This window comes from Anastrepha ludens, chromosome X (genome assembly GCF_028408465.1).
Source record: "Anastrepha ludens isolate Willacy chromosome X, idAnaLude1.1, whole genome shotgun sequence".
In the NCBI taxonomy this organism is placed as follows: Eukaryota; Metazoa; Arthropoda; class Insecta; order Diptera; family Tephritidae; genus Anastrepha; species Anastrepha ludens.
Window position 1 is genome coordinate 34,708,682 of NC_071503.1, and position 14,437 is coordinate 34,723,118.

General features: G+C 35.0%; 1 protein-coding gene across 1 annotated transcript; it reads right to left on the reverse strand.

Moving 5' to 3' along the window:
* Nucleotides 1–13,471: 13,471 nt before the first annotated feature.
* On the reverse strand, nt 13,472–14,188 carry LOC128869922 (uncharacterized). Its single transcript, XM_054112521.1, has 2 exons — nt 14,116–14,188; nt 13,472–14,058 (listed from the first exon to the last, which is right to left on the reverse strand). Exons 1-2 carry the CDS (start codon nt 14,186–14,188, stop codon nt 13,472–13,474), a joined length of 660 nt encoding a protein of 219 aa, XP_053968496.1.
* Between the last annotated feature and the right edge of the window lie 249 nt (nt 14,189–14,437).

The following is a 14,437-nucleotide window of genomic DNA, read 5'->3' on the forward strand; positions in this document are numbered from 1 at the left end:
TGGTATTTGCATTGAGGGTGAGATCCGCAAATTCTCCTTCCGCAAATTTGATAATTCCCGATTTTTGGGAAACGAAATTTTATTCAATATATCAATATTTTCAATCAAACTGTAATGATTTATCGTGATGATTTGATTTAGTGTATGCGCCAACTTTTTGTTTATTTATTTAATTTAAAAAGAAGGATTTAAACAAAATATATTATAAAACGACCTCACATTTAGGTGTATGCGCGTTTTAGTAAATTTAAAACTTTACAAATTTGATGAAAATTTTTACTACTTTTTTGAGTCGAAGTTAATTCATAGAGCATAGAAGTGTTTCGGTATATTGATATACTAGCAAACCCGGCCCCCTTCGCTGGGCACACTAAAATAGAATAGATATGGTTTAGAACAGAAAATATATGATTTTCATATTATTTATTTCTTTATTCTTTATTCAAGCGGTTTGGCATAAACAATATTTTTTGTTTTTCTATTTGTTTTTGAGTAAATATAAAATATAAATTGAAAATCAGGAAAAAAGAAGATTGTTTTTAAATTTCAAATCAACGCGTATGAATAAACAATCGTCTTTTTTCCTGATCATCCATGAATTTTTCGTTTCAATTTATATGTTTTATTAAGCATTGGAGCTTTTTTAACCATTATCCATTTATATTTTTCAAAAAAAAGAACGAAAAAAATATTTTTTTCCACGAACACATAATTTCATTCGGATTTCACATTAAATTCTCAAATTTAGTAATAAACTATTCACTGTTCCAAAATCCACTCCAAAAAAATTCACAAACAATTTTTACATGTTGCACTTACGTTTTTTCCTTATGGCATCCAAATCAGAAAGAAATATTGACACATTGTAACTCACACTGTCAATTTGACAGTTCAGTTCCGCCCCAAGCGTTAAAAAAGTAAGCGACATTTTGGCTGGTTCAAAAGAACGCTGTACCCGTTGCCAGTGCTCCGAATTACAACCAAACTTTACGAAACCCATTTTCAATACTTACTTAACAATGTGCGTAAGTTTGGTTTAATTCGGTGCAAAGACACGGCGGGTCCACGTTTTGGCATATATTTCGAGACCCTAGTCATCAATAGGTATGAAAATGACCCCATATTAAAGCACTTATCAACAGCTTTCATTTGATACCCATATTGTACATACACAACCAAAGGTTACCCGGGTCCACGTTTTGACCTATATCTCGAGACCCTAGTCACGGAGCGGCATGAAAAATACTCTGGACTAAAGCATTCACCAACAGCTTCCATTTGATATCCATATTGTACATACACATCCTAAGGTTACCCGGGTCCACGATTTGACCTATATCTCGAGCCCTATTTCCAAAATAAAATATAATCCATGTTACTCGTGGAGGATGTAGCTTTCGAATGGTGAAAGAATTTTTAAAATCGGTCCAGTAGTTTTTGAGCCTATTCATTACAACCAAACAAACAAAGTTTTCCTCTTTATAATATTAGTGTAGATATATATATATATACATGTATTATGTGAGTTATGTTTGTGCAAAAGTTCAATTGCATCTTCACTTCTTATAGTGTTTCATATGTGCATAAGCATGCAGCAACTATGACCTATCTCACGAGCATCGCCTTATCATATTCCATGCTATGATTAGGGCGCAAATATTCTAATGATCAAATTCCTGCCTAACAAATGCTAAAACAATTCTCATTTGCATATGCATGTACATATTTGTATGTGCGTATGCACATTTGATACCCCAGCCCAGTGGTCGCCAACCTTTTCAATGTGTTGAGCTACTTTCAAGATTTTGAAATAAACAGCGAGCTACTTGCACAAGCCAACATAAATTAAATAATACACAGTTATATTCGACATACAATACATGTATTTATTTTACTAATATACGTTCTATATATAATAAACTTATGACTTATAGTGCTTATACTTATGCATAACTACATCCATGTTCACACCTATCAATCGTAACAAAATTTTTTGCAGTCATAATGGCAAATCACAAGCGACTTAAAAAAACAACAAAACAGTAATAGTACATTATTATATAAATAAAATATGGGCAGATAAAAAGAGCATATTTAATGAGAAGGTTGACATTCTGACTCATCGATAATTTTTTTAATATTTGCAGTATAATTTGATACAGTCATTCGAATACAGTTATCCAAATGTATATCTGTAAGCCGATTGCGGTATTTATTTTTAATAAATTTTATATTGGAAAAAGAAGATTCACACAAATAAGTTGAACTGAATAACGCTTTCACTTTCAACGCAACACGACATAAAACTGAATACTTATCTTTACTTACTAAAGTCCATATACATTTTGTATTTGAACCTAAAGATTTTAAAGTCAAGTCACTTTGAAAAGCAATCAGTTCCATTTCTGTCACAGCAATGTCTTCGCCAAAGTTGTTCATAACACAAGTTGCAAACTGTTGTATATCAATGTCCATGAAGGGTGAAACAACAAATTGCGTCACTAAAGCAATTTTGCTGAAATCCTTGAAACGATTTTTGAAGTTTTCCTTCAAGTTAGAAACTATTTCCATATGATATTTACTGTCATAGGGCTCTAATAGATTTTTGGATATCTTTTCGGAAAGAATAGGAAAATGCTTAGTATCGCGGTTTTTTAGGTTTTGTTCCCAAAATTCAAGTTTTGTAATAAATGCATTTATATCAGAAATCATTTCCGCTAATTCTTTATCCCTGCCTTGAAGCTGCAAGTTAAGTTCATTTAATTTCTCTGTAATGTCCACAAGAAAACCAAAATCTATGAGCCAAGTCAAATTTTCCAGTTCAGGTATCGGTTTATCGCGTTCTTTGAAAAATTGGAATATAGCAGGCAGGACATCATTGAAACGTTTGAGCACTCGTCCTCTGCTTAACCATCGCACTTCAGAGTGAATAAGTAGCTCTCCGTATTGATAGTCGATTTCATCAGCCAAGGTTTTAAATAATCTTCTTTGTAACGCTTCAGCTCTAATCTTGTTCACAATTTTCACCACCAGTTTCATAACGTTGTTCAAGTTTAGAAAATTTCCACATAATGCTTGCTGATGTATAATACAGTGGTAACTAAGAAATTGTGGAAAACTTTCATCCTTATGACATAGCGCCACGAGCCCCTTATCACAACCCACCATAGCTGGAGCACCGTCAGTTGTCAGGCCTACCATTTTTGATATTGGAATTTTCTCAGAAGAGATGAGATTTTTTAAATGAGAAACAGCTCTAGCCAAGTAGTATGTCCTTTGAGTGGAATAAACTTCAAAAGATCTTCGTTACTTGTAAAATCACTAAAAGCCATCCTGACAAATATGGCCATCTGTGAGGTGTCAACTACATCTGTTGATTCATCCAGTTGCAGTGAAAAATAAATATAGTTATCTAAGTCACTTCTTAACTGTAAAAAAATATCATTGCTCATTACTTCTACTCGCCTCATCACTGTATTAGCAGAAAGTTGCATAGATTTATAGCAGACACTATTTCGTCTTTATTTCTAAAGTTGGCGAATAAAGAATCTGCAGCTTCCAAAAATGCTTGTTTTATGATTTCCCCGTCTTCATAAGGTTTTTTCTTTTGTGCAATTATCTGGGAAACACGATAAGATGCTTCAGTTGCAGCCTTATTTTTGTCGATTGTTTTCAAAAATATTGACTGTTGTCCAATTAACTGGATTTTTAAATGTTTCAGTTTTTCTTTTCTGGTGGCAAAATTTAACGGGAATGCCTTCTCAAAATTCGAATGTACAGTTTTATGATGCCTCTCAATATTTCCTTTTTTAGGAACTGACACAGATGTATTACAATACAAACAAACACTTTTGCCTTTAACTTCTGTGAAGAACTATTGTTCTTCCTATTCCGAATGGAAATGGTATGCCTTCGCCTTCTTACTACTGCTTGCCATAATGTTTCGAACTCTAACCCAACCGCTGCACGCAGAACATTGATAATGCCGTTCAGTATTAAACTGAGCGCAATGTCGACGTGCATTGCGTATATATAAAGACAAAAAATTCTCGAACACGCTAATTGGTTCCAGCCGATCCTAGAACGGAGACGCGACTTCGCGTCGTGTTTGTCGGCGCGAAATCGCTTACCGCAGTGTTGCCGCTGTTTATCTATTTATTATGAAAATTTCTGTAATTTGCTAATACTGGTATGACGGACGGACGAGTTGGCGACCACTGCCCTAACCTATGTACGCACATATTTGTATTCTGAACTTCCAGCAAAACAATGGTTATTAATATACATGCATGTACATACAACCGCACACACAGGGCACTCACTTTATTTCTCTAAATGCGTACATATCGTCGAAAGCTAAAATTCTATGCCTAGCGACTACAAGAAAAAAATGCATTAATTAGCGCAGCCGTAGCGGGCATAATTCTAGTTGCCATAGTACTGAACAGCCTAAAATAGTCACAGCGGCGCTGAACAGTTTCAACTATAGTACTGTACAACAAAAACTCATCATCAAAAAGTTTATTGATAAATTCGAGTTCATAGTTCTAAGAGCAAAGTGCTTTCGTTCATAAAACAAGCCGCCCATATGCCAATTTTCTCAACCATTCGAAAATAGTCAATATTGGAAATATGTCGTGCATAATTATTTGCCAATATTTGGTAAATCTTGAATTTTTATCAAGTCGAGTGTCCGCGGCTCCGTACATATGTATGTATGCATCAATATATGTATGTAAATATGTTTTCTAAACGCTCAACCGGAACTGCTTTCCGTAAAGTGCGCGCATGACCATGCAGTAACTTGCAGAAAACAGCACAAAAAGTTCTGTGTCGGACATTTCAATACTAGAACTAAATTTCGAAACAATTAGTTTATGTTCTCTGAAAGTAAATAGTTAATTGGTATACCTATTACTTTACGTATGTAGTTCTTCAATTGATAAAAAGTGCATAAAACATACATATTCATATATCTAGAGGGTTAGAAACTTACTCTGAAATCAGAGTATTTGAAGGTTACTGTCCATATGTACATACAATGCTGTGCCTATGAATGCGCGCTGGATTTCTTGAGAAATTTTACCGTAATATTTTTTGCTGTGGTAAGTGCACATACATGCACACAGCATGTGGACAGAGGTTGAGGCCGTGAGTGGACGTGAATGTTAAAGTGGTGCTTTAATTTTTAAAATTTCAAGAGTTTTAAACGCTGAAATTAAAGAAATAATGGTGCTAATTTACATCTAAGTGCGCACCAGCGAGACCGATTAAAATATGGAAAGAAAATAAGCTAAGTATAATAAATATATTTTAATATTATTTTGCCATTTGTTTGCTCTAAATTGTTTTTGTATTGAAATGTTATCTATTTCAATTCGCCAAAGCCTTCGCTCAGCCTCTCAGTGCTGAGAGAATGCATCATAACGGTGGGAAATGAAGTCGGCAAAAAAAAGAACAATTAAGCGGTTAATTCTATTTCTAAACTCACTCCTCTCGCTGAACCTTGGCAGTAGCAAAACTTGCTATTGTTTGGCCCAAAGTCATTTTTTTCCTATTGAGCAGTCAATGTTACTATTGGCAGAGAATGTTAATGCAATGAGAAGGTGCAAATGTTACTGTGAGCCTTTTTTAGTACAATTCAGATTTGAAAGATTTGTAGTAAGGGAATTTAGCACACCGAGTTTATAGACACCTCACTGACTTTTGCCCACACAAAAATTAGAAACACCAAACATCTTTCACCACAACACACAACACATTTCTCACCTCGACATTAAACCAATTAAATTTTTACTATTTTCGTATTTTTGAAATAATAAGCGAATAAGTAAGATTTTTAACATAAGTTTTTTTTCAATTACATAAAAAAAACGAATTTAAAAAAGAACCTAATAAAAAAAGTTTGCGCCGGGAATTGAAATCGAGTCTAACATGTGGCGAGGAAAATTAGGCGGTGCGTTTATTTCTTCGACTGCTTATTTTTTTAACATTTTGTTACTTTTGAAATGATAAGCGAATACGTAAGATTTTTAACATAATTTTTCTTTCAATTACATAAAAAAAAACAAATTTAAAAAAAAGAAAAAAATGGCGCCGAGAATTGATGGCGAGTCACGTGGGGAGGATAAATACGCAGAGCGTTTATTTCTGCGCCTGCGTTGTGAACAAAAGGTTTGTGATGTCTACGTAGATACATATGTATGCGCGCGACGCGAATAAGTTTTAATAAATTCTTAAAGTAATTCATGAAGTTTTTCATTACATACATTCATAAATGAACGTATACTCTATATGTACATAAATGATGGTATATGACAATATACATAATATGTATGTATGTACATGTCAATAGGAGGTATTTGCATTCAGAAAAAAAGAACGGTTTAATGTAAATCAACACTTATTTTATATTTATTTATGCACGTTCATACCTTCATGCATATATGCGCGAGCACAGCGCTTCCTTCTTGCTTCCGTGTACTTTTGTCTTTCACCAGTCGATATTCCTAATATTGTACTTACAAAAACACAATACTTTGATAGACGCAAAAGCAACAGCAAGCGCAACGCGATGGCCGCTTTGCCACCAAACATTCTAAAATGTTCTAGAACACAACAAAAACACATACCTCACATGCGCATGTCGCCCAAAGCTAAAATCTAGCCTAGCGACTACAAAAACAAAATACATTCGTAGACGCAGTCGCAGCGGCCATGATTCTATCAGCGACGGCGCTGAACAATTTAGAACAAAAACACAAAGTTCATTCATAAGTTCGAGCTCATATTTCAATTTCATTCATAAAACGAGCCGCCCATATGCCAATTTTCGCGACCATTCGAAAATAGTCAATATTGGAATATTTCGCGTGGAATTATTTGCCAATATTTGATAAATCTTGAATTTTTGTCATATCGAGTGGCCGCGGTTCCGTATGTACATATGCATGCACCCTTATATGTATGTAAATATGTCTTCTAACTGTTCAACAGTCGCGAGTTAATGCGACTTAGATTCCTTGAACAATTCCAGTGAATCACACATTTCTGTCCGCAAAGCCGTATATATGTACCCTTTGATCAAAAAGTACCGGGAATGTTTAAATAAAACATAACAGAGTTAAATTTCAGGCAAATTTATATTATCTCCTTCAAAATATGACCCGTCTGAAGAAACACACATGTGCCAACGTTTAACCCAGTCCTCCAAACAACCCCGGTAGGCCTACATGGCCTTCAGCTCCTTCGTCGTATTCTCTTTGATCTCTTTGATCGGTGCGGTGGCGCGTTATCATCATGCAAAATCCAAGAATTGTTTGCTCACATTTCCGGCCGTTTGCAACATACAGCACCTCTCAAAGGCTTCAAAACGGATAAGTTGTATTCTTTATTGACTGTCTGGCCCGATGGAAGGTACTCATGGTGGACTATGCCTTGGCAATCGAAGAAAACAGTCAACATCACCTTCCCGGTTCTTTTTGGTCATAGGTTATACATATCCCATCTTTTCACTGATGGACAAGAAGACGGTCGCAGTTGTTGTTTTTTATATGCATACATTTTGCGTTCGTTGAAGGTTTGTATATATTTATGTATATTTATATACATATGCGTGTATGCGCGTTTGGCTTTCTGGATGCATCCATGGATATTAGAATATTTTCTCATCAATATGTGTATGTAAGTAGTTCAGATTTGACTGAAGAGATTAAATACAATACATACATACATATATGAATGCATATTCATATGCATTGCCTGTGTGGCTGTTTTACATATAAATCAATTCAAAAGAAGTATGTATAATTTTATATACAATAGAAAATAAATTTCTAAGTAACAGGTATTAGAAAAACCTGAATACACTATTTTAAATCAATTCTAATTAAACCAAATACAAAAAATTAAATAAAACTATCGAACAAAGAAAAATACCTAAGGGACTTGAACCTGAGTCAAATATGGGACGACGTACTGCATACACGACACGTCTTTCAGGATTACGCTAAACTACAATTACTAATGAACTTTTCTAAATCACTCATTTATTCGATTCGCACCCTACAAGGCAGCTGGCTATTATATTAGCACTCATATTATCATCATCACTATCATCATCCAACTGCACATTTTTGTTCTAGCCATAGGAAAGTTCTGATAGTTTCCTCTTGTCGGTGTGATATTCTATCTCTCTTTTACCAATAGAAATTTCTTATAACTGAAAAATATATCTGCTTTGCTCTAAACTACTCATTTTCGTCATCAAAAAGTAATCAGCACAAACTCCTCAATAACTCCTCATTAAAAAGTAATCAGGCTGATGAGTTTCGTTAAATTGTTTTATTTAGAAATTATAAAATTTATATTTTTCAGTGAGATTCGAACTCACGAATTTTCAATATTCTTTTGTTTACATTAAAAAACTTGTACACACCAATTCGGTGTTCAGTCCACTGAGATTCGAACTCACAAATTCTCAAGTCTTAGTCAAGCATCTACTCGCTCGGCCATAACAAGTATGAAACAGAGGTAGCTAAATCTCATACTAGAACTGTTTTCAGAGCAGCCACATTATTTCGTTAAAATTAATCAACACTGATGCCTTGGCGTTTAAAGTACAGTAGATATATTTTTCACTTATATAAAATTGCTATTGCTAAGCTCATTTAAGATTTGCTCCTTCTCATTGCATTAACATTCTCTGCTATTGGTGTTACCAGAGAATGTTAATGCAATGAGAAGGAGCAAATGTTAAATGAGCTTTTTTCGAGTACTAATTTGTAGATTCATACTAAGGGATTTTCAAATTCAACTTTCGTCACTAGTGGGGGATTGCAGATATTTACCACGCTAGTGCAGGGTTTCTATATTTACTTACCACGCTAGGACAGGAATTCAGATTTTTTCTGCGTTTACCACACTACTAAGGGACTCAACTTATTTCATGCCCACAGCGAAGCGAATAAATTTGCAATTAAGAAGGTGGTGCAGAAGCTAAAGTCGGCGGAATTATTCGTTTTGTTTTTTGGAACGTATTTAATTCAGGTTCAAGTCCTGAAGTCATATTTTTTTCCTTGCACATTTTCTTTTTTACAATTCAAACCAGGAAAGTTTGGTAAAATTTTTTAGTTTATTTTAATTAAAATTTCTTTAAAATACTGTTTTTTTTGAATTTTATAAATGGAAATTTTTTTCGGTATAAAATAGTTCATACTGGATATGAACTATTTTTATATAAATTAATCAAAACAGAAATTATGTACATACATATGTCTTTAATCTCTTTCATCAAATCCAAATTATATTGATGAGAAAATATCATTCTAATATCCGTCCAGAAAGCCAAACGCGCATACACACATACATATGCATATGATTACGCATACAAACTTTCAACTAACGCAGAAAATGTGCATATAAACCTGCGAATCGAATAAATGACTGATTTAGAAAATTTCATTAGTAATTATAGTTTAGCGCAATCGTGAAAGACGTGTCGTGTATGCAGTGCATCGTCCCATATTTGACTCAGGTTCAAGTCCCTTAGGTATTTTTCTTTGTTCGATATTTTTATTTAATTTTTTGTATTTGGTTTAATTAGATTTGATTTAAAATAGTGTATTCAGGTTTTTCGAATACCTGTTATTTAGAAATTTATTTTCTATATTAAATTATTCGTACTTCTTTTGAATTGATTTATATGTAAAACAGCCATAAAGGCAATCGTATGAATATGCATTCCTATATTTAATCTCTTTAGTAAAATCTGTGGTGCGATTCACTAACACATTTTATCGATATTCGCTTTGTTATCTTTCCTTAACCACAATTTTTACGATTTTCCTATTCAGTAACCCATTTCATTACGAAAGTCGGCAAGAAAAAATCAGCTGTTTGGTTAACCTGTCGATTATCGCGAACTAAACGACAATAATTTTGGTGTTGTTAAATCAAACGATAAAGAAGAATTAGTGATTTTAATCAAAACTGTGAAATTATATGATCAAAAAATTATTTAAAAAGCGTGAGTATGTCCTTTGAGTATTTGGCTTATGATTTATCGCGTGGAGAGGAGGAAGTGAGCCCTCAAATAGTTGATCGAAGTTTGCTCCGGCATGTGGACAATCCTTTCGATTTGGATGCAGGGGAGTTCCAGAAGTTATTCCGTTTAACTCCAGACTTGACTGAGGACGTAGTTTCGCAGCTTGACAGCCATCTTAGAGGTTCCAGAATAACACGATTTCGACTGAAAAACAGGTAAATTTGGTAACATTCAAGCTAATTCAGTTCTAAATTCTGCCTTTATACAACTAGGTTCTAGCTGCACTGCGATTTTTTGCAACCGGGTGTTATCAACGACCCGTAGGTGAGCAATGGGGAATATCTATGAGCCAGTCGTCCGTTAGCCGTGGCATTCATCGGGTAACAGCTGCAATCAACAGCTCAATGTTTTGCGCAAAGGTGAGATTTCCCATGACCCAAGTGGAGCGGCAAGCGGCAAAAGAAATTTTTGCTTCAGCAACCTCCCCGTTTTTGGGAGGTACCATTGGAGCTATCGTTTGCACGCACGTGTCAATTTTGGCCCCGAAACGTCATGAAGAAGCGTATGTCAACCACCACGGCTACCATTCGCTTAATGTCCAAATGGTAACAACATAATTTGTAAAGTATTCAAGAATCAAGATTTCCTTTTAATGTTTTACAGATATGTGATCCTACTCTTAAAATTTTAAACGTAAATGGCAAATTTCCGGGAGCACGGCACGATTCATATATTTGGAGTTCCTCTGCGGTGCGAATGGTTATGCAACGGAGTTTTGAAATTGGAAACCATAACATGTTTTTGATTGGTAGGCTTTTTAATCCATTAATAAATATATTTAAATAAAAATAAGGGATTTAAAAATCAAAAATTCTCTGCAGGTGATTCCGGGTACCCTTTGGAGCCTTGGCTGATGACTCCTCTAACAAACCAACCGGAAGGTACTCCGAAATTCTTGTATTATGAGGCATTGTGCAAAGCTCGTAATCCAGTTGAGAGACTTTTTGGCGTTCTTAAGGCAACGTGGCGGTGCTTGTCTCAACAAAGGACACTCTTGTATGATCCAGGATTTACTGGACAAGTAGTTAACGCGTGCTCAGTTTTACATAATATTCGTTTAAGAGAAGGAATATACCAGACCGAAAATGAATTTACAGAGCCCAGAACAAACGACATTTTTGTAAACCAAGATGCAGCATCCTCAACAGCAAAGCGCATCCAAGACCGACTGATTGCTAATTTTTTTACTTAAATACTATTTTCACTCATAATCATTCCGCATACATATCTATGTGAACACTCGGGTATAAAAAGTTAAAACATTTTCATATTTATTGTTAAAACCTTTTACTGAACAAAATTACATGCAGATTCAATAACAACAATTCAGTCTTTAACTTCAAATGTGTGATTCTCTGGAATTGTTCAAGGAATCTAAGTCGCATTAACTCGTGACTGTCGAACAGTTAGAAGACATATTTACATACATATAAGGGTGCATACATATATACGAAGCCGCGGCCACTCGACATGACAAAAATTCAAGATTTATCAAATATTGGCAAATAATTCTACGCGAAATATTCCAATATTGACTATTTTCGAATGGTCGCGAAAATTGGCATATGGGCGGCTCGTTTTATGAATGAAATTGAAATATGAGCTCGAACTTATGAATGAACTTTTTGTTTTTGTTCTAAATTGTTCAGCGCCGTCGCTGATAGAATCATGGCCGCTGCGACTGCGTCTACGAATGTATTTTGTTTTTGTGGTGGCTAGGCTTATGCTGAAAACAGTGAAGCCCGTAAACGCAATTCCGACCCAGCTGTTTCAATCAAACTAATGAGAACCCCATGTAAACGAAAAGTTCCTTCCTTCCGTATCGTAGTACCGTAGATTTTATTTTACGATTATTAAAAAAATTCCGTAATTGCGACCCAGCTGATTGCTCTCTCACCACGCAGTGTTGCCAAGCAGTACATTTCGAAATCATTTACAAAACAAACTTAGAAAAATGATAATTTTTGTTAAAATAGCTTAAAAATACTGTTCAATAATGTTAATTATAGATAAATGAACTATTTGCATTTGTTGGTTTTTGGCTTTGGTTTATTAAACAATGAATAATTGTAACTGATAACGCGGATGTGTGAAAAAGTGTGTAAGCAAAAATAGCAATGGCAACATTGTGTCGATACAAGCAGATGCATATGCATATATATTTATAAATTTGTGTACAAACATATTAAACACGGAAATGGGGCTGAACGATGAGCATCTTGTATCCCTAGTACAAGATAAAAAGGAACTCTACGACAAGAGCAATCCTCTATATAAGTTCCAGGGAAGGAAAACGATGATATGGGAACAGATCGGAAAGGAGCTGCGCACAAGGGGTGAGTGGGAGCTATATTTACTAGTATTTCAAATTTCATAACCAAGTTATTTTAAAGGTGAGGTATGCAGACGGAGGTGGTTAGCTCTTCGCGATCGATATGGCAGAGAAGCCAGAAAATCAGAAGCACCATCAGGCAGTGGAGCAGACTACCAGAGGCCGTGGTATCTGCTTGAAAGCATGTCATTTTTAAGGCCGCAAGTTATTCCTCGACCGTAAGTATAGTTGGAATATTTTTATAAAGCGATAACTAATAATGTTTTTTTAAAGAATTAGGTGCTCACAAAATGTGTGCCCAGAAGTAGCTTCGCTTACGCCTTCAATTGCTACTACTATGCTCTCACCGTTGCCACCAATTGTGCCAGAAGAAGAGTTTTTTGATGATGTAGATTCACCATTGCCATCAACATCAGCGACATCTCCACCCCAGTCACAGCGACCTAGCGGAAAAAACGGGACAGAAGTGCTGAGGTTGAGAATGGCATCTTGGAAGCAATCGATCTCTTGAAAAAGAGATGCCTAGAAAAAGAAAATAAACCAAACAACTCGGCGGACTCATTCGGTTACATGATTGGCTCAATGGTTGCCAAAATGAGTGCAGCTAAGCAAGCCCGGGTCATGCAGGGAATCCTCGAGGTGATATTTAAAATAGAGCAGGAGCCGGAATGAGGGTTCGTAGTTTTTTTATTCTTAGTTTGAATTTTTTTTTTATTTTTATCTTAGTTTGAATTTTTTTTAATTTAGCTTTAGAATTCGTTGAATATGGAATATGAATACTGTGATTTTGTAAATATGTAAACTTTGTACCTGAATTTTGAAATAATAAAAGAACTACTTGAAGAATGAAAATATTTCCAAATATTTTTAACTGCATAAATTTACAGTTGGAGTTTATATTTGTAAGTATATTTATGTATATTAATTGCATAACTAAAAGTTCGTAAATAAAATTCATAAATAAATAAACATAAATAATAAAATAATTCATTATATATTATATATATTTGTTTCACTTCACATGTCTTTCAATTTTATATGTAGGGTCCGTCAATGGAAAGGTCTATGTCATCTTGGTATGGTAAAGCTCCTTCATTTATGAAATAATCAGCAAGCCTATCGCGGATATTAAATGAATTTGTTGAGGCTCTCCGAATTGTAGTCCGTAAACGTGGTAATGACGATTCACTATTAATTTCTCGTCGCCATTCCCCACAATGAACGATGTTGCCTGGTTCTTGTCGATCAACATAATTTTCAGGGCAATACCAACGATTGTGATCGTTTAAAATTATAAAATTGTGTAAAACAATGCAGGCTAGCACTACTTTTTCGCAATTTTTAGGGTCACATTCAATCGTGGTGCGAAGAATTCTCCATCGCGCCGTTAATATTCCAAAGCTGTTCTCTATTACTCTACGCGCTCTTGAAAGGCGATAATTAAAAATCCGTTTGGTTCTTGGTAAGTTAAAACCGGGATATGGACGCATCAAGTCATCATCATCACCAACGAAAAAATGTGGTAATGGTTGGGGCGATTCCATAGATATACGCGCGGGAGGCGGTAGTGGCAAAGTATTTTGCATCAAGTTCTGTCCAAACGATGAAAGTTGAAAAATGCCTGTAAAATATACATATGTATTAGGTGAAATAACTTATTACATTTAAATTTTATTACCTCCGTCACTCTGACTACCATAACTCCCGATGCTTACTGCAGTGAAAGTATACTTGGTATCACAAACGGCCATCAGAACGATGCTAAAGAATTTTTTGTAGTTGTAATACATCGAACTTGACTTGGCTGGACATTTGATTGCAACATGCTTGCCATCGATTGCACCAACACAATTTGGAATGTTCCACATATCAAAAAAATCCTTCGCAATATCCCTGTACAGGGATTCTGTAGGTTCGCTAACGTAAACTGGAGAAAGTAGCCGCCAGATAACTTCACAAGTTTCCTGTATTATTTCGCGCACAGTCGTTGCACCTAACTT